Source organism: Lissotriton helveticus, chromosome 9 (assembly GCF_964261635.1).
Source record: "Lissotriton helveticus chromosome 9, aLisHel1.1, whole genome shotgun sequence".
Taxonomy (NCBI): Eukaryota; Metazoa; Chordata; class Amphibia; order Caudata; family Salamandridae; genus Lissotriton; species Lissotriton helveticus.
Window position 1 is genome coordinate 977,779,644 of NC_136070.1, and position 24,205 is coordinate 977,803,848.

At 43.9% G+C, this 24,205-nt stretch overlaps 1 protein-coding gene across 7 annotated transcripts in view; it reads left to right on the plus strand.

Moving 5' to 3' along the window:
- The window catches only part of DCAF1 (DDB1 and CUL4 associated factor 1), a 928,365-nt gene that overhangs the window by 23,763 nt on the left and 880,397 nt on the right, over positions 1 to 24,205 (plus strand). For 5 of the 7 annotated variants that reach the window (XM_078661275.1, XM_078661278.1, XM_078661277.1 and 2 more), the window contains exons 2-4: positions 16,033 to 16,150; positions 18,461 to 18,537; positions 19,483 to 19,556. In XM_078661275.1, the coding sequence (XP_078517401.1) occupies positions 16,041 to 16,150; positions 18,461 to 18,537; positions 19,483 to 19,556 (261 nt within the window). In that variant the 5' untranslated portion in view covers positions 16,033 to 16,040. Of the gene's footprint in view, positions 1 to 16,032; positions 16,151 to 18,460; positions 18,538 to 19,482; positions 19,557 to 24,205 lie in introns of those variants that run through there. The other 2 variants (XM_078661280.1, XM_078661281.1) reach the window with 1 other exon arrangement.

The window sequence follows — 24,205 nt, forward strand, 5'->3', positions numbered from 1 at the left end:
ATAAATGACGATACGATACCAGTGAGCCAAGGAGCGGGTGCAGCGACCGGATGCTGACCAGTTCCGGTCGGTCACAGTTCTTCCTTACACGGGTCCTCCCTTATGTTGTCAGTGGGAGGGAGGAGCAGCTGGGAGGCGGGAGCGGGGTGGCGAGTGGGGAGGGGATCGGGCTAGAAGGCACGATACCAGTGAGCCAAGGAGCGGGTGGAGCGACCGGATGCTGACCTGGTCAGGTCGGTCACTAACACGAATGTTCATTAAATCCCATATTTCTTCTTCTTTCATCATAAGCATAGTCTGTTGTGGAACAGAAACTGGAGGGGGCTTGCAGACTGAAAGGAGCATACTGCAACACATTGGGGAGACCGTTCACACATAGACAGCACCCTAAACTAATCCCACGTATAACCAAGGCTATCACTAATAGTTTTCAACCCCATGTGAGCAGTACTTCTCTAAACCAACCTGACCAAGTCCAGTACCCTGATGTATTTCGGCAGCAATTTTGTGAAGTTTTTAAATGGCCAAATTCACATTGGGAACGTTATCTGGGATATATTCACAGCAGGAGCTACCAATTAATTGGCGTACCCCCCTTCTGTGCTAAAAGAATGTCTAATACAATCCGGTTTTGAAGGGAAACAAGAATGGCAGCTTTTATTTCAACCGTAATATTACTGAGTGCACCAGCTTTCTTAATAATAACAGCTTCCACTTTCGATCAATTGGCGCACCTGTACACTATGGGCCATAGAACCCCAAAATGCACTATACCCATCATTGCAACAATAAATTGCTGCAGCCGGGTGTCTGTCTGGTCAACCTGTACTTCCCGTTTATTAAGTCGATGTGTCCTGAGATAATCAGATGGTGCAAAGTAAGTGGAGGGGGCTAGAATAAATGCCATATAGCATCTGCCTGGCCATCCTTTAGGGAGCCAGACATAAGCCTTATTACCACAAACAAAATAGGTTCTTTAGTGTAGCTACAATTGATGGAGAACTAGTGCAATTTAATATCACTGTGTGGGAGCAAATACTATTCCCAACAGCAAGGGGTCCTTCACCTGGAGCACAAAAGGGGGTGTTATGAGCATGCACAGGTATGGGTATCATAGCCCCCTTGGACAGTTTTCTCTCATTAAAATACACTAACATAGAGGAGTTATAGCCTGTAAATTCCTCCTTCTCTTCCATAATGCAATATATTCTAACAGCATCTGGCCAGCATAGATAATAAAGGTGATCCCTAAGCTGGCTCTGTACTGCTTTATTAGTAACTTTCATATAAAAGCAAAATTCAATTCCCACCAGGCACTACAAGATTCATTATAGCATAAAGGTAGAGTTATAAGAGGTGCCTTCCTTGTGATGGAAGATGGCAGGAAACCACATATCAAACAATCTGTGGCATTATATCCAAGATGGGCATCATGTAAAACTTGAATGAATGTATTATTCACATATTGCAAGCGGTGTGCTTGCTTATGATGGGCAAGGATGATGTACTGATGCTCTGGTATTCGTGTTGTGACTGATGTCACGGATTTAGAGACTGGGTGGTTTTCTTCTAACCACCAGATCAACCTTAGCATTCCAAATATTATCAGAAGACACCGAAGCACAACAATTTTAACTTTCTTGGTCCAAAATTGTTGTGTACCAGACAATGGAGTATTTTTCTCCTGCCATAAATCAGAGTGTGATTTCCCAAACGTACTCCGTTAAATACTCCTAGTCTTACCCATATTGTATTATTTGCGTGTTCTTGCAGAGTGATGCTTCTCCTAATATTTTTCTTTATGCTCAGACCATTCTCCTTTATTTTTCTCTTTTCCAAAAAGAGAAGCAAATCAAAAATACCTAACAGCCAAAAGCAAAGTAACGTGGCTTAGACATCCTGAAAATCCCTATCTATTCTACCAAAGAATATCAAGAGTTCCCAGAGTCCTTTACCTCAAAGCGTCACTTGCAAGCTTATGTACTGGTCCAGACGTTGGCAGTCTTGCCTGCTGGCATGGGTTGCTATCGCTCCAGAGATAGTTTTTTTCCCAAACATATCTTTATTGGTGTTTCGCATATACGCTGTATATTACATCCAAAACAATATTCAAGCCTTAATACAAAGCCTCACATTCAGTAGAAAGAACAAAGTTGAGTCTGCAGGTTCAGTTCAAGTCTAAGCCTTCTAGCATAGCAAACCTAGTGTAACAAGTACAGTGTCTAATAATAGAAAGACATGGGGTGTCCCCACCTTAAGGATGCATACGCTCAACCCGTCTTTCTTTTGTGACAGGATTTTCCTTTAGCCCTTCCAACTGGGAAGGTACACCAACATTTTTTAACAACCCCCCCGTAACAAACAACATGGGTAGTGGCGACTGTGAGGAAAGGCGGATTTTCACGACATAGACATTTAAAATTGAATAAGATGCATACCCCTGACTGAGGGCGAACAGACGGCCAAAGGCAATCTACGCGTTGGAAAAGCAACCAGTGGTCCCCACTTGTATTCAAAACCAGAGATCGTTTTTTTCATTCACAGTCTATAGTTTTTGACAATCCTAGGTCTCAAAATATAGCTAGGCGAATCACAATCCGGATGCTAAAATGGAGGTGTAGCTATCAATTTGGGCTCAACTGGAGTGAAGTTGACCAGTGGATGTGCTACTTCTACTTCTTCAATCAGCTTACCATCATTAAAAGATACTTGCTGTGGAATTTGTTCACTTTCCAAATCAGGAATTCCTCGCTTCGCACATTGATCATAGAACAAAGGCAATGGAACTTTCTTAATGTGGCTGGTATGGAGCCAATGTTTGTGTCCCATGCACTTTACAGCAGTCTGAGTGGCGAGTAGCACTTGCGCCAGTCCTTTCCAGCGTGGCTTAAGACTGGATTTCCTCCGAAAGTGACTGGTGAAGACCCAGTCTCCAGGCTTCAGATTATGACGTGAACCTTCAAGACGGGGAGGGAGACAGGCCTTCACCTGTTAATGAATCAAACGAAGTTCTTTAGTCAATTGGTCACAATAATCAACAAGAAGAGGATATTCAATTTCACCAAAACATATTTGTAATGGTACACCCCGTACATTTGAAGGCCTCCCCATCACTACTTTAAATGGAGATAAACCCATTTTCAAGTGTTCAGTATTGCGCATTATAACCAAAGCTATGGGCAAAGCTTCAGGCCAATTTAATATTGTTTTTCAGCACATATCTTTCCCAGTTTTCCGTTCAAGATACCAATTTTTCTTTCCCCTAGGCCTGCAGCCTGTGGATTCAAGCTCTCCTGGCCGATGACGGCTGATTAGCCAGAAACCGGTCCCAGGATGCTTGTTTCCGGTCCAGGGAAGACATGGCTTGGCAGTTCGGGCTGGACTGTTCCCATGAGGCACAGGGTCAGACTGATTTGCATATGGCCATGTCTGAACTGGGGTGGTGGAGTGAACTAAAGAATGATGATGGATGAAACCCAGATCAGTTGACTGGGGGTGAGTGCTTGCATTGTTCAACACTCTGTCCCTCATCCCCTTTGGTTTTGCTTTGTGGATGGTGGGCAGCATGGCACTTTTGCCTTATCTGCAAGCCTTTGCAGAACAGGTCCATTGCCTGGCCAATGAAATGTGACCCATTGTTGCTCCAGAGAACTCTGGGCAAACCAAATCTTGAGAAATACTCCTTTAGGAGTACTTTTGCTGAACTTGTGGCTGTGTTATCACCTAGAGGGTAAGAATCCACCCACCTACTAAAGGTGCAAATTACCACTAAGTCATACTTAAACTTGCCCACTTTTTCCATTTCTATGAAATCCATTTGCAGGACTACAAAGGACAAATCTGAGGTTCAAAATGCCCTGTCGGGACTGGGGTACCTTTTCCTGGATTATAAGTAGCGCATATCCTGCATCTTTTGACATGGGAATCTGCCACCCTGGGAATCAGTTTGTTGAACCATACGTTGACTAATGTTGCCACTATTCCTTTGGCACTAATGTGAACTGGGCTATGTACCATAGTAACAATAGTGTTAAAATAACAATTAGGAAGCATCCATCTTTGTTTCTCTGACAGATCTATCCAACATCCGGTATCATCTAATCTATCATACATCTGCCATGCCTCTTTCTCTTCCTTTTGTAACTCTCTAACACATTCTAAGGTATTGTTAAACATTGGTACTCCAGGGACCCCTCTAGCTGGTCCTGTAACATACTTTAAACTATATTCAGATCTGGCTGTTTCATCTGCAAAAGCATTTCCCTGACCTAACTCATCAATAACCTTTTATGGGCACTGCATTTAACAATGGCAACTTTTTTTGTTAACATCAGACCATCCAATTACTTTACTGTTAACTCCCCCATGTTTTATTTTAATACCATGTTGGTCAAAAAGCCTCTTTCTTTCCATAATTGCCCAAATGAATGGGCAACATCAAAGGCGTACTGGCTATCAGTATAAATATTTACAATCCGATCTTTACTCAGTTCACATGCCCATGTAAGGGCAATTACTTCTGCTGACATTTGCGGTATTTTACATGACTCTACCACTATTTAAAGTGGTGATGGAATATGGAGGACAACCAAGGCTATTTCAACAACAAACTTAAAAAAGGGGTGAACACACAAAAATAGTTTTTTTCTGATATTTAAGAATTTAATTCTAGTAATAAAACAATTGATCAATAACATATAACAAAACAGATATATTCAATACACTTAATACAATATTTTCATTAATAAATTTCTTAAAAACGATATATGTTCTGGTTAATGTGCAGGTTTACGGATAAGGTCTTCCCAGATATTGTTGGGGGGCTGTTTATTTATTTTGAAATAAACAGCCCCCCAACAATATCTGGGAAGACCTTATCCGTAAACCTGCACATTAACCAGAACATATATCGTTTTTAAGAAATTTATTAATGAAAATATTGTATTAAGTGTATTTAATATATCTGTTTTGTTATATGTTATTGATCAATTGTTTTGTTACTAGAATTAAATTCTTAAATATCAGAAAAAAACTCTTTTTGTGTGTTCACCCCTTTTTAGGGCTCGGCTGAAACGCGCGGAAGCGCGTCTCCGCCGAGAACTTATTGTGGCCGTGTCTCCTTTCAAGGAGACATTCCTGGCCGCGCGCATCGCCTTGGAGGCGATTCGAAAGGAGCACGCGCACGCGAACGCGCTCGCTGCATTCCCAGGGCTCGGCTGAACGCGCGGAAGGAACGGGGACTGTAATGCTTGTTATTATGTGTAATTGACATAAACTCGGTTTTCTTTTGTGCTGAAGTGTGTTTTTTATTGACAGGTATTTGTGTGGAGTTTGACTGTGCCTCTCGGCCTATACACATGTATTTAGAACACCCCCCAGCTTTTGTTAATAGTGCCTCAGTGTATAAATGCAGCGAACCTTTCTTCGGTGCCTGAAAAGAGCGGTCTCTGTGCCGGGCAGAAGCCCTTCACATGTCCGTTCTAAGGGGCGCAGGTGGTGATACTTGTAAACGTGACAAGCCCCCCCCCTGCGCTTCTTGAGCTATCACACCCCCACATATATACTTTCATCAAAATAATTCTCCCCCGAATCTTGAACAACAAATACTGAGTCTCCCTTTTGCATCCTACGTTGCGCATTTTTTTTGTATGCACATTAAAATGCAGCCATTTCATATTCTGGAGTCTATGTGCGTGGTTTATACAGGGTGCACACGCCGCAGTGTCCTCGAATCCCTGCAGTGTGAGTGTGTACGTGCGCGCGGGCGTGCGGCGTGTTGAACCAGCCCCTGTGTGAGACCATCTCGGTGCCATCCTCGCTGTGGCCGCAGCTACCCACCCCTGCCACGCTTTGCCGGCCCCGAAGAGGCCAGAGCGGGGAGTGTGCGTGGGGCAAGATGGTGCCAGGCCCTCTGCTGACCGGTTGCTGTCACTGTTCATCCTCCCGGAGGACGGCGTACTGGAACTGTTGTGTCAGGGGTGTTGGAAGAACGTGAGCATCAAACGTGTTTCGTCCGAAGTGTGAAATCCCCCGACATTTTACAGTGTTTGTAGTGTTCTTTGAATAGAATAAATGGTGATTTTTCCTAATTTGTGATTTGTTGTCTGTTGCTCTCCAGCCTAGTTGGGGATGAAAATGAAAGCGCCGTATTGTCTCGAATAGGAGAGCAGCAGGCTGCAGGACGGTGTCTTCAGCGCTGACATTACACCGCGCCTGATGGACTCTCCTTTTTACGGTGATAAATGTTAATGCGTTCTGCAGTTCAGGGTGCATTTGGATGACAGCTGGATCTCTTGTATATGCCACGTGTTTTTACGGTGCTCATCCTAAGTTGGAAATTACAAATGTGTTAACATATCTCGGAGTTCCGGGCAATTGGGCACTTCTTTTATTTTTAATGTGTTTAATTAGCGTGGGTTATGTTTGAGAATTCCATGGCTGTCTTTGTAAACTCCTACCTGACACATATATAGACCACGTTTACTATAAACCTCACTAGGTCTGGCCAAGACAGGGGCAGTTCTTTTTTAGGGCTCGGGCCTACCGTCCCACTGCGTCAGCAGTGGGCGTGGCCTAATTAGGCAGAGTGCAATATGAGTGCAGTGTGAGTGCAGAGTGTGAGTGCAGAGTGCAGAGTGTGAGTGCAGAGTGCAGAGTGTGAGTGCAGAGTGCAGAGTGTGAGTGCAGAGTGCAGAGTGTGAGTGCAGAGTGCAGAGTGTGAGTGCAGAGTGCAGAGTGTGAGTGCAGAGTGCAGAGTGTGAGTGCAGAGTGCAGAGTGTGAGTGCAGAGTGCAGAGTGCAGAGTGTGAGTGCAGAGTGCAGAGTGCGTGCAGAGTGCAGAGTGCGTGCAGAGTGCAGAGTACGTGCAGAGTGAGAGTGCAGAGTGAGAGTGCAGAGTGCGAGTGCAGAGTGCGAGTGCAGAGTGCGAGTGCAGAGTGCGAGTGCAGAGTGCGAGTGCAGAGTGCGAGTGCAGAGTGCGAGTGCAGAGTGCGAGTGCAGAGTGCGAGTGCAGAGTGCGAGTGCAGAGTGCGAGTGCAGAGTGCGAGTGCAGAGTGCGAGTGCAGAGTGCGAGTGCAGAGTGCGAGTGCAGAGTGCGAGTGCAGAGTGCGAGTGCAGAGTGCGAGTGCAGAGTGCGAGTGCAGAGTGCGAGTGCAGAGTGCGAGTGCAGAGTGCGAGTGCAGAGTGCGAGTGCAGAGTGCAGAGTGCAAGTGTGAGTGCAGAGTGTGAGTGTGAGTGCAGAGTGTGAGTGTGAGTGCAGAGTGTGAGTGTGAGTGCAGAGTGTGAGTGTGAGTGCAGAGTGTGAGTGTGAGTGCAGAGTGTGAGTGTGAGTGCAGAGTGTGAGTGTGAGTGCAGAGTGTGAGTGTGAGTGCAGAGTGCGCGCGACTGCAGAGTGCGCGCGACTGCAGAGTGCGCGCGACTGCAGAGTGCGCGCGACTGCAGAGTGCGCGCGACTGCAGAGTGCGCGCGACTGCAGAGTGCGCGCGACTGCAGAGTGCGCGCGACTGCAGAGTGAGCGCAGAGTGAGAGTGAGCGCAGAGTGAGCGCAGAGTGAGAGTGAGCGCAGAGTGAGAGTGAGCGCAGAGTGAGCGCGACTGCAGAGTGAGAGTGAGCGCAGAGTGAGCGCGACTGCAGAGTGAGAGTGAGCGCAGAGTGAGCGCGACTGCAGAGTGAGAGTGAGCGCAGAGTGAGCGCGACTGCAGAGTGAGAGTGAGCGCAGAGTGAGCGCGACTGCAGAGTGAGAGTGAGCGCAGAGTGAGCGCGACTGCAGAGTGAGAGTGAGCGCAGAGTGAGCGCGACTGCAGAGTGAGAGTGAGCGCAGAGTGAGCGCGACTGCAGAGTGAGAGTGAGCGCAGAGTGAGCGCGACTGCAGAGTGAGAGTGAGCGCAGAGTGAGCGCGACTGCAGAGTGAGCGCGACTGCAGAGTGAGCGCGACTGCAGAGTGAGCGCGAGCGCAGAGTGAGCGCGACTGCAGAGTGAGCGCGAGCGCAGAGTGAGCGCGACTGCAGAGTGAGCGCGCAGGGTGAACAGTGTGTGAGTGTGCAGGGCACGAACACTCGAACTAAGTCCACCACACACACATACATAAGACCACACACATAAGACCACACACACCACACACACACCACACACACCCCATATACACACCACACACACACACCACACACACACACACACACACACACACCACTCTCTCGCCACCACACACTCACCACCACTCCCCACCACACACTCCCCACCACACACTCCCCACCACACACTCCCCACCACACACGCAACCACACACACACGCAACCACACACACACGCAACCACACACACACACACACCACCAGCCATCAGTGCACGCTTTCACCAGGCACAAACACCACCAGCCATCAGTGCACGCTTTCACCGGGCACAAACACCACCAGCCGTCAGTGCAGGCTTCCACCAGGCACACAACACCAAACGTCAGTGCACGCTTTCACCAAACACACACCACCAGCCATCAGTGCACACTTTCACCAGGCACACACAACACCAGCCGTCAGTGCACGCTTTCACCAGGCGCACTCACCACCAGCCGTCAGTGCACGCTTTCACCAGGCACACACACACCAACAGCCGTCTGTGCACGCTTTTACCAGGCACACACACCACCAGCCGTCAGTGCACGCTTCCACCAGGCACACACACCTCCAGCCGGCAGTGCACGCTTCCACCAAGCACACACACCACCAGCCATCAGTGAACAATTTATACAGGCACACACACCAACAGCCATCAGTGCACACATCAATTGTTAACGCATCCACAATAAACTATTGTAGCAATCGCAGTATTGCACACTTTACTGTTAATACTAGCTGCATTTGTTGAACGAGAGTGACTTTTCTTAAATACATGCAAATTGTATAGTGTCTCTGTATTAATGCTTAAAAGTTAACTGGCTACTAAAAAAATTATTCTTAATTGCCGCTCAATATGAAGCCTTTCCTCATGGTGTGGCTCCTTTTTAAAAATGTAAATGGACAAGGTGGGCTATTAACTTTCTTTTCAGAGTAGTGAGTGCAGAGTAGTGAGTGCAGAGTAGTGAGTGCAGAGTAGTGAGTGCAGAGTAGTGAGTGCAGAGTAGTGAGTGCAGAGTAGTGAGTGCAGAGTAGTGAGTGCAGAGTAGTGAGTGCAGAGTAGTGAGTGCAGAGTAGTGAGTGCAGAGTAGTGAGCAGTGAGTGCAGAGCAGTGAGCAGTGAGTGCAGAGCAGTGAGTGCACATCATCCGAGCTGTATGAATAATAACTGTATCAGCCCCGTGCGTGAGGTGCATCATCCACATTGCTCAGGTCACCCAAATTCCTGCACTCTCTACCGCACTGCTTTCAAGAACAGCATACTCTTGCACACACACTCACTGCTCACCAATTCAAAGTTTGCTAAACATTTTATGCAACGCATTGTCATGCACAATGCCAATAACTCAAACTTTAATGCTGCGAGCCCTATTGCATTGTAAATGCTTGTTTAAGTTTGTTGTTGAAATAGCCTTGGTTGTCCTTACAATTGTAGGCCTGGGTATATACTTTCGCACTGAACAATTTCCCTGTCCCAGGATTTTTATCCTTTCCAGGGGGTCCCTGATATATTACACAAGATGGAATATGGAGGACCATCTGGTACTTTGAAGCAAGAACCATCCACAAACAACTCTAACTGTGGGTCAAATATGGGCGTATCTGTTAGGTCTACCCGTCCCTTGGTCTCTTCTTCAGTGGTGAACACACAATAATGGTGTTCTTCCCCTGAATCACTGGTGAGGGGTAGAATTGTGGCTGGGTTGAAAACATTGCAACGTTTCAGAATGATATTTGGAGCAAAAAGTATTAACTCGTACCCTGTTAAACGAGCACTGGTCAGGTGCTGGGTCTGAGTTTTGTTTAGTAGCACATCCATGGCGTGCGGTACCATAACTATAAAAATTGTGGCCTAGAACATATATTTCAGATTGTCTGACTGCAATAGCAGCAGCTGCTACTGAGAGCAAACAGTTTGGCAAAGCCTTAGCTACTGAATCCAAAGTGGAGGAAAAATAAGCACAAGGTTTATTCCTCCCCCTTGGGATTGTGTTAAAAAAAGATAGACCACAGCCATCTTTCTCATGGACAAACAAACAAAATTCCTAAGAATAATCAGGGTTACCCAAAGCTGGTGCATTGCATAAAGTGTTTTTTAGTTATTGAAAAGCATGCTCACACATCTCCAAGGGAGTGGGTTACCAATAATCTTAGATGTTAGAGCAATCAAAGGTTTTACAATTAAAGAGAAATTAGGTATACACTGCCTGCAAATAGAAGTCAATCCTATAAAGGCGCGAACATCAGATTGGATGTGGGAATGTTTCATTTTCTGTACCAAATCCATTCTTTGAGGGTGCAGTGTTCAACCCTCATTGCCAGGAGGTGACCTAAATAGGCAACCTCCTGTTGACAATATTGCATTTTAGATAAGGACAATTTATGTCCTAACAGTGCTAAATGATGTAACAAATTAAGTCTTGTCTCCTTACAATCTTCCTCTGTGTCTGAGGCAATTAATAGTGTATTGGAGTAATACAGACCATTTTCAGGGGGGTAAAAAGATAGAATTGTTTTTTCAATGCTTGACTATATATAATAGGGCTTTCTGTATACTCTTAAGGAGAGCGCGTACATTTGAGGGAACGCCCTTGGAATAAAAATTAAAAAGGTATTGACTTGGGCACTCTAAAAGAGCAATTTTTAAATCAAGCACAGTAAAATATTTGGCCGAAGATGGAATCATGGTGAAAATAGAATTCATGTCAGGAACAACAGGATATTGGGGTACTACAATTTTATTAATCGTTCGAAGATCAATCACTGATCTATGTTTATTAGGGTTTCCCTCTGTGGTTTTTTTAAGAACAGGCAGTATAGGATTATTACATGGGCTGCCTTCTGTTTCTTTTATTATTCCCTTATGTATTACATCTGGGATAACCCTTTTGAGACCTTCCTCTCCCTCCAGGGATATTTTGTAGTGAGGAATGCGGGGTAAGGGAACCGCTGTTTAACAGTGATTACTATGGGATCTATGTCCATTTTACCAACATCATTATCTCATGATGCCCAGACCGTTTTATCAATTGCCTGTAATTCAGGTGGTAGGTGAGTGACATATTTATCTGGCTCTCCTAAGGATCAGAGCCCAGGCCTTTTGTAAACCTGCTGGGCCGAGTTACTTCAAGTGCTTTCCAGCAGAGGGAACACAAGCCTTCCCACACAAAAGGAGCAATTAACCGTGCTTCAGATGGGGAAGAAAATCTGCACCTGTTAATTAGCTGTCACACTGTACCAAGGTTGAAATAGCCAAGACCCACTGAACAAAGGAGGAAGCCCAGATCTCTGGAGCCAACACAGGAGGGTGCTTCCCTTTGACGTTTTGGTGGAAAAGACCCTGGCAGGGATGTCAGGTAGGGGAGGAGCCAAGGTCCTCTTGGGAGTTGTCAACAGCGACTACTTGAAGGTGCCACCTTGAATTGTCCCAGCTTGCTTTTCAGTATGGTTGGGACAGTGGTGATGCGGCACCCTGGGATTGGCAAGGGGTGCCTAGCTTCCAGAACTATCCACCTCTATATAAATAGTATTGCACAAGGTTGAGAGGGAGGAAGAGAGTGGTTGTTGAAGTAGGACACTGGAACTGGACAGCGGCAGCACCATGGACAACTGGAAGGGCAAGCCCCCTAATGGCAAATGGACTAAGAACCCAGCCTTTGACCCAGGACCAATGAGTCTCTCCAGGACCAGGGACGCTGGTCCCCTTATAACCCATAAGGACCAGCTTGGAAAAGAACAGGACTTCTGCACCCAAGTAAGAGGAAAGGAGTACCAGAGAAAACGGAGTAAGGTTGGCGCAGGGAGCCAGTGGAACCAGCTCCCTACAAAGTGTGTCACAACAGAAGCCAGGAAAGTTCCAGGTGGCTTGGCCTCGCCACCAGAAGAAATAAAATGAGCTCAGGAATAGTGAAACTGACTGAACAGGGTCCGAGATAGAGATCTGGACAGGGAAAGAATTTGAATTTGTCACCTCCCCCACCCCCCCCACCACCACCACCGCCAAGAAAAGGTGACCAGTTTAAAGGACACAAGTGATGGGATGTATTTGTAAAAGTAACCTATTAACATTTTAAACTGTATTGATTGGTTATTGGCTTTTGATTATCATGTCAGCAGTTCTTCAACTATATAAACAGCTGCCTCCTAACAGCAATTTGAGAGCAGTTTGTTCAGTTCCACAGAGGTGACTGATCTCCCGGCAGTAATAAGTAAACCTACTTTTGCCTTGTCAAGAAAAGAAGTCTTGTCCCTTTTTTATTCTAGCTTTACTCTCAACATTTGGCAAGCCAGCCATGAGTTCTGTCTTCCCTTGACTGACTGCTGTCACGGGACCACCACCTACCGCCCCCCCCCTGCTGCATAAAATACTACACTTTTATGACAAGGTAAGCAGATACCAAGTTACCTAAAGTTCTGCCTATTCACTGGGTACGGGTAGGACCAGAAGATAGAAATCTTTAAGGTGAGGACAATGCAGACTCCATTCCATTTTTGTACATTGACTTGCTTCTTTGGCAGTGGTAAACATGGATGAAACATAAAAGGGTTATCATATGCAAAATTGTGTATCGAATTGCACAATATTAAGTTATGGGGCTATGTAGTCGGTAGACAGTTATTCCCAATTTAAAGTTGGAAGTGGTCAAGTGTGGGTGGTTCAAAGTTGGGAGCCCAATAAATGTTCCACTATTTTGGCATAGAAGGACAGCTGAAAGGCCAATGTCGCTAAACTTCACCTGAATCGCTATCCAAGACCTAATGTCTGGAAGTAACTCCATAGCTTATGAGGCTCATGGTCTGAGGATTATCTTCTCTTGAGCACATAGCCATTGGTCACTTCCCTATCACCCTAGTATATAGTTTAGAGTAAAAAACTGATTTAATTTTGAAGTAAAGTGTTTATATTTTAAATATGTTCTAGAGGACTGTGTGTATGTACATTTGAATAGAAAAGTGGCCACAGAGTAATATTTAATAATGTTATGACGCTTAATGTATAACTAAGAAATACATTGATGAATTCCCTATCTTGAGAAGGATAGTGTAAAACTTTAGGAAAGGAAGTTTTAAGTAGGTTAAAACATTGAGTAAATAGATAAAAAGCTAAAAACAAATTAAAAACTGCTAGAAACACGGGGATTATGGAAAGTTCCCTAAAATACATGGAAAAGACTTTTCCTGTAAATCAGAAAAGAAGTTTGACAAATTGTAAAGAGTGGTTTAAGGCTACCCAAAAATATACATACCCCTGGCCAAAGAAAGTGACATTTGATGATAAAATATTAGGATATACTACCCCTTAACCTCAAAAGTACATATACAGGAATCGAGTTAGACGCGAGAAGCCACCTTAGCCTTTGAGTCTTTTGTGAGAAGCCTAAAGACTCTTTAAATACTGACACATCTTGTACCTTGTCTGCTCCCCACCTTCATATGATCCTACAAGTAACTCTCCCAAGGTACCTGGTATTTATCCATTAGCACAGTTATAGGAAGCTGCAGTAGAATTTGAGAATCCGGAGGTTTTGATCCCTCCATTATCTCCAAAGGGACCCCCGTAGTGTTGTCCTACCGTCATCAAGGCCAAAACACCCAAGAACTCCCAAACAGCAAGCAAGGGTAGGAAAGACTCAGTTCTCAGAACAATTTTTTTTTTTACTTTAGCATTTTGTTAAAGACAAAGCAATGCACTGAGTTCAGTTAAATGTCCTCACAGGTATAGATTCTCGTAAACACAGTTGAGGGATTGACATGTGATATACAATGTAATTAGTTCTTACAAAACTCATCTCGAGCGTCCCGCCACATCCCACATCCGTCAATACACAGAGGACGATTCTCCCAATGACATACATTGAAATAGAATGAAATCTTAGCACTATACATCGGATATCATGTAAGCTTTGCCGTTGGTACATATCCTGAACCATTCTAGCCCTCTCCTGTCGGGACTATACCCTGTTGCTGTTGAGTGGGGGGGGGGGTCTTGTTGCTGTGCAGATAGGAAGGCTCTGAAGGGGTCCCATATATCCTTGGGTCTTGAGGAGGGAGGAATTGTATTTTGTATTTACATATAATTCACTTTTCATAGAGCAAGATGCTAAGCTATGGAGCCAACCCTTTACCGAAGGTATACGCCTGCCGCCTGATGAAGGCTCCAAGCCGAAACGCGTGTAGGATCTAAAATGTCCAGAGCCATGTCCAAAATGAATGTGTTCCTTTTCACAACATCAAATAAGAACCTGCATAATATCCAGACAAATGTGTAATGAATTTCAGATATAATAGAAATCGCTGTATTCCTTGTCTAGAACCATCTATGAAAATGAATGTGTAAATATTATATGCTTTCAAATATAGAGGCTATCATCCCCTCTATTACACTTTTCTCCTTTTTTAAACTTCATGAAATTGTGACATTCTATAGAATAAAAATTAAAAATATATATTTTTTGTAACTAATGGTGTATGTATTGAATATTTTGTATGCTTTTCAGGTTCGAAATATTATTTTCATTGTTCCTAAACTGTTTTGATTTCAATTAACCGTTGTACTCTATACACTTTTATATTTTGACCAATCATGACTCCAATCTTTTTCCATGCCCCCTGATTGATACTTCCTGGTATGGTAACAGCTCTTAAACGTCTGGAAAGATGGATCTATGAATCTATTTGGTAATGGGATCTTTATTTCATTGGCTCAAAAAGTAGCAACCCACACTGAAATTATTTTCTACATTAAAGTCTTAGAGGCCTATTAGGATGGCGGACGGACTTGCGTCCGTCCGCCACCCCCAAGGTGGAGGGACCGCCGTCCGCAGGGGCAGCGGCGGTCCCTCCGTTGCAATTAGGATGTTACCGCCACCCTGGCGGTCACATCCCGTATCTTTAATCTTGCGGCGGGTGCAGCTTGAAGCAGCACCCGCCGCAAGGTTAAAAATGCATGATTTGCATTTACATGCACAGCGCGGCAGGCACCGCCCATGTGCACCCCCACCCCCCCTTCACTCTGGGGGCCCGAAGCAAAGTTCCACGGCGGAAAAGCCGCCGCGGAAAAGCATGTTCAAACATACATCCTGATTTGGCTGACGGTGTCTTGCAGACACTGCCACCAAATAGCGCTCCACACTCCGCGGATCAGCGGCGGACGGACCTGCCGTCCGCCGCTGTTCCCACCGCCATCCTAATCTGGCGGTGGGTGTTTCCTGTGACCGCAGCGGTGAATCCGCATCCTCTGGGCCGGCGGTGGCTTCCACCGGCCCGGAGGATGCGGATTCACCACAATCATAATCGACCCCTTTGTTCGGAGAGCTTTCAGCAGCAGTTGCTTGTCGAGCTCCTAGGTAGAGCTCTTTAGAGAGCAATTGCCAAATCTGGCTAAAAAAACAATGAAACACCTGGGTGCCTACTCGGAGTCTGTAAATGTAACCGAACCATGTGGTTTCACCTTCCTTGTTAGAATTATTTCACAATTAACTTGAGTACCATGTTTTACCAAGTAGTGAGATGTTAGTTTGCTTGTCTACATTTATTTTCAGGAGTGTCTTCCAACAGAGGAAATACAATTTTTAGGTGTTGAAGTACTCGTTTCATGCCTTTAACTAAATAATTTAATATTCCAGGCTGTCAGGGGAACAACCTGTTTATTTTAGTGTAAAAATAAAAATTCTTAAATTCATTCGCATTTGCTTAAAACTCAAGCTCACTTTGTATTTTTTTTGTTTGAACATGGTGTACATGCTTTGCAAGCATCAGCAGAGTGTCTATCCAGTGCTGCATGTTCCTGTTTCAGTTTTCCCATTTGAGTTGCTCCTGATTTTATATCTGTTTCTCAACGTTCGAGTCTGATTGTTGTTATGGACGTAGCCCACCGTTCTGTAACTTCTCATGCTCTAAATTAATGTGCTCCTCCTTCCCTTCCCAGGCTGCGCCATGGCTTCGGTAACCTCGCACGTGGATTCGAAGGCAGAATTGACAACTTTACTAGAGCAATGGGAAAGCGAACATGGCAGCGGGCGGGACATGGTGCCCATTCTCACCCGGTGAGAGTACAAAGAATGTAATTGCTGTAAAATGGAAGCAATATTGGTTTGAAGTAGTTTTCTTGTTTGGGTACATTAACAACGAGGAGCACAGCTGGTAATGTATAGGTGTTATAGCTCACCTGTAACATCTTAAACATGTGGAGCTTTCTGCTCTGTCTGTCCATAAAGTGAAGCTAACTCATTTATAAATCTGACTAGTTGGTATGATTTCCATTTGACGTGCAGAATTTGTTTGATTTTCTTCATTTTACTATTGCAGCTGAAGGAGATTAAATTGTTAAATCCTAAAGAATGGTGAAATGAACTGTGACATTTTAGTAATTAAATATGGTAGAATATACTTTGCAGCAGTAGTTACACAGTCACAGACGGAGGCATTGCGGACCAGAGTAATGTGGGAAGAATGTAATGAGGGGAATTCTGCTAGGTACAGTCGAGCTATCGCGAGTGTGTGACTATGGAGAAGAAAAGTCTGCGGAACAGGATTTTTAACCTATGCCAAGGAAGAGTGTAGGGCGGGAAGGAGAGCATTAGAGGAAATAACTGACTCGTTAGATAACATGGTCTGGCAAGATTGTTTGTCGGTAGTGGGTGACAAGGGTTATGTAGTGTTGCAGCTGTTATGTATTTATTTGTGACCTAGAAATCTTGAGGGAACCTGTAAGGTTATTTAAACTTTGTGAGAGGAGGATTCCGCAGTTGTGGGTGTAATGGAGGCATTAGTGTGGGAAAGCAGCATTAGTAGTAGTTGTTGCTGGCAAGCCAAAAAGTCAGGACTTGTTTCAGAAGAGCAGGAAACAGTACTTGAATGCATTTTTTAACAAGTAGTTGGTTTTAATCCTTGTAGTATACCAGCTGTCATTTTCTGAAATGGAGGTCTTGTGGTTCCCAGCTTCTTTGCTTATGCCTTCATTCTGTGTCGCACAGTGAGAGGGTGAGGACAGGTGCATGTTGAAAACTATTGCACTCCAAATCTAATTAGGCATCCCTTGCTTGGAGCAGACTACAAAGTACTACTCCACTTTATCAAAAATAATTCTTCAGAAAATAGGGGGTCTTGTCTATAACCTGTATGTTCCACAGGAGCCTAGTATTTGAAAGGAGAGCAGTTTGATTTTGGAAGTGCTTATACAAGCCAAAGAGCTTATATTCTGTGTAGTGGTGTCTCATAGAGCTGGATTTTCAGGATATTGCAACCTGGTCTTTTCTATTATAGATTCTTTGCAATTGTCAGTACAGTGGGTTCAATGGAAACGGCGCACACATTCAACTTGCGAGTCACATTAGGTTGTCAAATAAAAGCCCAGTACTGAAAATGCAGTTTCTGCTGGCATGGGGGCCAGGTGGCAACACTATTTGTATCAATCATCTGAAGTTGTAAGAAATGTTATAGCCCTCACACTGCAGTGTCTGATGTCTGACACACTTAATTTGCTCACCCCTAAGTTGTCAGATAAAACCTTGGATGTAAAAGGTCTCCCGCTCTCTGCTTCTGAACAACAGAGGTCATAAGACGAATGTCAGTTTGCAAATTTCTGTGGCTGGAAATCCATATAATGGCTAAACAGAACGCAGAGCTCACAGAGGACCCATGAACTCTGCACTAGAAATTAAATAACTCTTGAACTTGCCATGCCCAGCTCTGAAAACTCTATGGAATACTTAAATAATAACGTAAAAATCCAGAGGCTATAGTGAAAGCTCCAGCTCCTATGTCCATTGTGGATTATTTTGTAAAAGGCAAACCTCCCTAGCAACAAGATCCTACAAGGTCCTTTTTAAACTTTGAAAACTTTTTTTTAAAACCTGAGGTTTTTAGCTATAAGTTTGCCACAATACACACACCTTTCTTCCTATCTTTTCTGTCTCCTCGTGCCAAGGCCCTCAACATAACAACTGAAAGGAAGATGGTTCTGTCTATAGTGAATGGCACATCTATACTAACCCTTAATATTCTGAGACCAGGGCTAAACTAAGGGAAGCAGGAGGGGAGTTCATTTTGGTAGATCCATGGCTGAAGAATAGTTTTCATAAAATGCGGCCATAGGTGCCTTGAAATACTAAGGCGTTAATGCACAGGGGGTATTGAAATGTAATTATACTTGCAGTTGGTGCTTAATGGAATTATGAACTCTACAGTTTCTGGAAAACATAGACCAGTGTATATAAAATTAAAGGATCCAACATTAGAAAGATGTTCTTCAGCAAAATTCGGTTGGCTTAAAATACAGGTAATGGGGTAGAAAAATCCAGCTTATTTATAGTTTTACTTCAATGTTCTCCCTTATTTGTTATTTTGCTCTTCAGAATGTCGGAGTTGATTGAGAAGGAAACTGAAGAGTACCGGAAAGGAGATCCTGATCCATTTGATGACCGACATCCTGGTAAATATGTTGTGCCTGCCTGTATGTAGGGTTTTACCTGCGCAAGACTGTGGATCAAAGGGCTGTAAGTGCCTTACCAATTATGGCAGAATATAAAGATATTGCCCTGCTAAGTTAGTTTACCTATTGTTTAAGGAGTTCAGTTGTCTTCTAATTGGCAGACAGATGCTGGAGTTCTGGAGATAAAAGCACCTGTTCAGTCGTGTAAAATGCAGGCTAGCCTCTATTGGTCTATGCAATTTTAATCTAAGCAACCATGTGTGGGTGAAATGTGTTTTGAGTCTTGTTTATTTCACAAGCTTTTCCATCTTTACTCCAATTCCTTTGTTCCTTACCCCTCACCTCTAACTGATGATTTGCTCTTCTCTGGTCTCAACCTCACTCCTCTATTACATCTCCCGCCCTCCATGTTCACAACTATGCTCCCTATATTCCACAATATTTCTTCACTTTATATTCCCACACTCTGATACCTTTCCCTTCACTCCCTTGCTATTCTTCTTCCACTTTTGTTTCATCTTCTGTTCCTCTTCCCATTCCTTCACTATCGACCCTCTGCCCTTCTTTTTTTTTTTTTACATCCCTCAATCTTAAACCTCTTCTCCCACTTACATAAATGTTTCTTGCACTCTTTCACCTACCTCTTGCTGCTACCTTATTCCTTCTTTCACACACTCCTTTTCCCCCTGTTCTTTCATTCCCACCCTGTTCCTAATTCCCATTTTTGTCACGTCATCTTTGTGTCCTTCTACTTTTATAACCTACCCCTCTCCTTTTTTACCCTCCATGCCACCCCATTGTTCATATTTGGCTCTCAAAACTCTTGTACATTTTCCCTTGCTCCCATTCCTCTGTCACTCATACTTCTCGTTCCTCTGTTCCCGTCTTTCTGTTCTATACTTTGCACTCATGTTACCCTTTCCCTCCCTCCTTTTCCCACTCCAGGTCGAGCTGATCCCGAGTGTATGCTGGGGCACCTATTACGAATACTATTTAAGAATGACGACTTCATGAATGCGGTATGTTAGCCTTTCTACCCTTTTCGCAATTCCTCTTCTCCCTGCCTTCTTGGTATAATGATTGATGTTTTGTTAATAACAGTTGAATGGGTGTTGCTCCTGCCTTACAGTGAATAATGTCCTGTTCTTTGCACTGGATTTAAGACTGCACATATGATGCACTGGTTTATGACTCATATTTGTGCCAAGTTCAAGAGCTACAAAGAAGAAGACTTTAATCTTTGTTACACTTCCTCTTGTCACAAATAAGAGTCATAAACCAGGGCATCATATGCAGGGTTTCAAATCAATACCTTGGGATTGCCAGAATGTAAAATGTAAGCTTCTGCTGAGGCTCGGCACTCCAGGAAGCTCTTGTAACAAAACAGCTGGATGTTTAGAGGTTTCCCACTAGTCAACATTAGGCAGTGATCAAGGTGAAATTTTGCTTGCAAGTGTTTCAGAATTTGAGAATCTTGTAATGGTGTATGTTTAATAAATACAGCATTGAATTCCAAATCATGCCATACTATATTTATCTAAAGCAAGCTTGTAGCGCATGCGATATACTTTTGTGCACTTTTAGGGTGGCAGGAGCAGTTCTTGCTATCCTGCTTTAATCCATTTTTTTAAAATGAGGATTTCACCATTCTTGCAGATTTCAATTTCTATTTGGAAGACACCGATAATAGAGAGACAGCTATGCTTTTAGATACCCTAGGAGCGGTAGGACCTGCCCAATTAGTGGTATCACCCACGCACGAGGCTGGTCACACGTTGGATGGTGTCTTCTCAACAGCCCATGGGCTTAGGTTAGGAACCTGGGGGTCATCTTTGATGACAAGTTACATTTCTCCGCCCAGGTCAATAGCCTGACTTCTTCCTGTTTCTTTCTCTTAAAAACACTAAGAAAGATTTTTCCTTTTATCTCACGTGAGCTTCAGAAGACAGTAATGGTGAGTCTTTTTCTATCTAAATTAGATTACTGTAATGCCCTTTTGGGTATAGATAAAACACAGATGGGAAAGCTCCAATCTCTCCAGAATGCAGCAGCAAGGCTGCTTTTGAACATCCCCAGGGGCTGCTCAACCTCAGCGGGTATTAAATCACTGCACTGGCTTCCAGTGCAGCAGCGTGTTGAGTTCAAGGCCATCTGCCTTGTTCATAAGGCGCTGTATGGAGGTGGCGCCGACGAGTTCTCCAAATTATTCACGCCCTATACCCCCGCACGCCTTCTAAGATCCACTAATCTAGGTCTGCTTAAGATGCCTAGGGTTAAGCGGGCCAGATGGGGATGTAGGACTCTATCCAATGGGGCAGCCCACTTATGGAATACACTACCGCTGGCCATGAGATTTCAAGCTGACAGGAAGCTGTTCACGAAGAACTTGAAGACGCTTCTTTTTGTCACTTAAACTGATGATGAAGCAGTCTCTGGATTTGTTCACACACATTAGCGCCAAGACGCCACGGAAATCGAGCGCTTTATAAACTCCTATCCTATCCTATCCTATATGAAAGACATTTTTCCTCTGTCATGGTCTGACCATTCACATCAAGTTTAGTCTTCCATGCATCACGGTCGGACAGGCTAGCATCATGAAGCCGCTTGTCTCTACCTGCAAAGCATGGAGTAAAGTGAATAAAACAGTCCTTCGTACCCATTTGGAAGCCTCATGCCCTCAATTTCAGGACCATGTGGACTTAGCTGTTACTAAATATACTAATTGGATCTGAGGCAGTGAGTGCCGCGGTTCCTACTAAAAAGCTGTCCGGTAATAGGACTATTACGTCGGCCCTTTGGTTTTCTGACTCACTTCGGAAGGAAAAACAGAATTGTCGCCGTATGGAACGTCGCTAAGGAACAAATTACTATGATTCAGATAAGCAAGCGTACAAGATGGCCTTAATGAACTACAAAAAACTACTTCTAGTAGAAAAGAAATTATTTTACTCAACAGATTGAGTCAGCTAACAATTCCTTTAAGGAACTTTTTTCGGTCATCAATAAACTCACACTGCCCTAATACTGAAAAGAAGGGCAATCAAAAATTCTGTAATGATATTATAGCAATTTTTCAAATTAAAAGTTCTGGATATTTTCAAAGCTTTTAAGGATGGATCAGGGCCTTGCTTCTTGCCCCAAGGGCATGGTCCAGACCCTGACAAAAGTACTTTGTTGAATTTTTCCCCCCGTTTCTTCGGAAGTAGTGGGAAAGTATATCATTGAATCCAGGTCAGGATCTCCTCTGGATCCATGTTCACCAGCTCTTCTTCAAGAATTAGTAGCTCTGGTGAGTCCTGGGCTTGCGGAAATTTTCAACCTGATGTTTGATTCGAGCATTTTTCCCATCAGCTGGAAGTAGACGTCCATCCTTCCTTTATTAAAAAAGCCGACAATAGATGCCACGAATCCTTTGAACTATCGACCCATTGCCCGACTAACCATACCAGCTAAGATAGTAGACAAAATTATGAACACTCAATTGTCACAATTCATCAGTGAGAACAGTTTGCTGGATCATTCCCAGTCTGGTTTCCGTAAGGAACATAGTACAGAAACAGCGCTCATCAAAGCGACCGAAGAAATCAGAGCGGTGATGAATGGATGGAGGAGGCACAGCTGCTCTCGTGATCCTCGATCTGTCTCCCGCTTTTGATACGGTTGATTATGCTCTCTTACAACATCGGCTGAAAAAGTTGGGAGTGGATGGAATGACTCTGGCACTGCTGTCCTCCTTCCTAAAGGATTGGAGATCTACGGTGTCACTTGATGGCTTCAATTCAGCCCCCTACATTGTACCATGTGGAGTTCCTCAGGGCAGTTCGTTGAGCCCCTCTTTGTTCAACATTTACGTCTCCGAACTGGCCCCACTGATTTGGGAATTTGGATTTAGTTTGATGTCATATGCCGATGACACCAGGATTATGTTAGCTGCATATATATATCAAATCTCTCCTTTTCAGCAGTTCCAAAACTGCATGAGTGCAATTAACAAATGGATGAGCACGCACTGCCTCAAACTTAATTCCAACAAAACTGAAGTTTTGATTTTTAGCAACATGCAGCATACCTGGAGCAATCTGTGGTGGCCAGCAGAGATGGGTGCTCCTCCTAAACCTGTGGTTAAAGTAAAGAACCTGGGGGTACTGATCAACAATAGATTAACACTCTGTCAACAGACTAACGCCATTGTATCAGCCAAGGAAAATACTTCCTTATATCCCGGCGGATACCAGGAAAACAGTAGTCACATCTCTTATCCAATCCAAATTGGACTGCTGCAATGGGCTGTATTTGAATGCCCAGAAGCAGTGTCTTAAGAAGCTCCAGATGGTGCAAAACTCTGCGGCACATCTATTGCTTAATCTTCCCAGGCATAAACCTGTATCCAGTGAAATCCGTAATCTGCACTGGCTGCCGGTACTTAAGCGCATTAAATTCAAGGTGCTGTGTCTTGCCTACAAGGCCATGAATCATTCAGGTCCGGCTTTTCTAGAGAATCTTTTCGTGTGGTACCAACCAACCAACTAGACTTCTTCGGTCGACGGGTGCAATACTTCTGTCAGTGCCTAGAATTCAGACTTCACATTGGGGTGGCCGTGGTTTTCACTACGGAACATCTAAACTTGGGAATTCTCTTCCACTTGAGCTTAGGAACGCCTGCTCTCTAACTGGCTTTAGGAGAAACTTGAAAACCTGGCTGTTCCAGGGCTAGGCGCACAGCAGGTTTATTGTTGTCCTCAGCGCCAAGACACCATTAGGTATTCGTGCGCTTTTATAAATCTCATTAACATTAACAGTAGTCAGCATCCCGTTTCTCCAGCACAGGAGTTCTGTAAATTCACATGCTTTGGTTGTCCACCAGTGCCAGACATAATCACCTCGAACAATGTAAATTTAAATCCACTCACATCATTTCACTCCTGGCCCTGTTGTTTGAGCTTAACTGTGTCTCACAACTCCTATGGCCCCACTCTACATAACAATAGGTTTTCTATTCTCATGTGATGAACCACTCAGAGTTGCACAGTGTAACTGATCCTTTCTAAATGGCACAGAAAAAAGAGAATGTGGTTGAAGCTGATGCAGTCTTCAAACCACAACCACTTGTTATGCTGACGATGCAGGATTTATGAGTCTATCCCCAATTATTTGCTTTACAATTTACATTTAAAAATAATTTGATTAGTCTTATCTATTAAGCAAAGTAAAATAAAAGGCAGAAAGTGTACCTTCCCATATAGAGGTTATTTTTACTCCCCCCTCACGCCAATCGCACAGTTGCTCCATTGTTTAATGGTCTGATAAATGCATATAACGCTTACAGCTGTCTCTGAAATCTTTGCATCCAAGAGATTATTTATGTTGCGGAGAAGTCGGAAATGTTGTATGTGGAAGGACAATTTTTTTTTAAGGCCAGTATAAATATGGCAGGCTATCCCAATTCAGACTTTAAGATTAGATTTGGGTCTGTCTTGTGTAAGATGTAAGTGTTATGTCATGTTGCTTGAATTTCGTAGTTTGTAAAGAAGGTCAACCTGTTCACTTAACAGAATTCATTAAACCATATCAAAGCTGAGTGTCCATCAGTTGATGACTGCTATCTTTTTGAGATATAGCCTGTTATGAAAAAAACAATTCTTGAATCTCGTTATATATTAAAGGC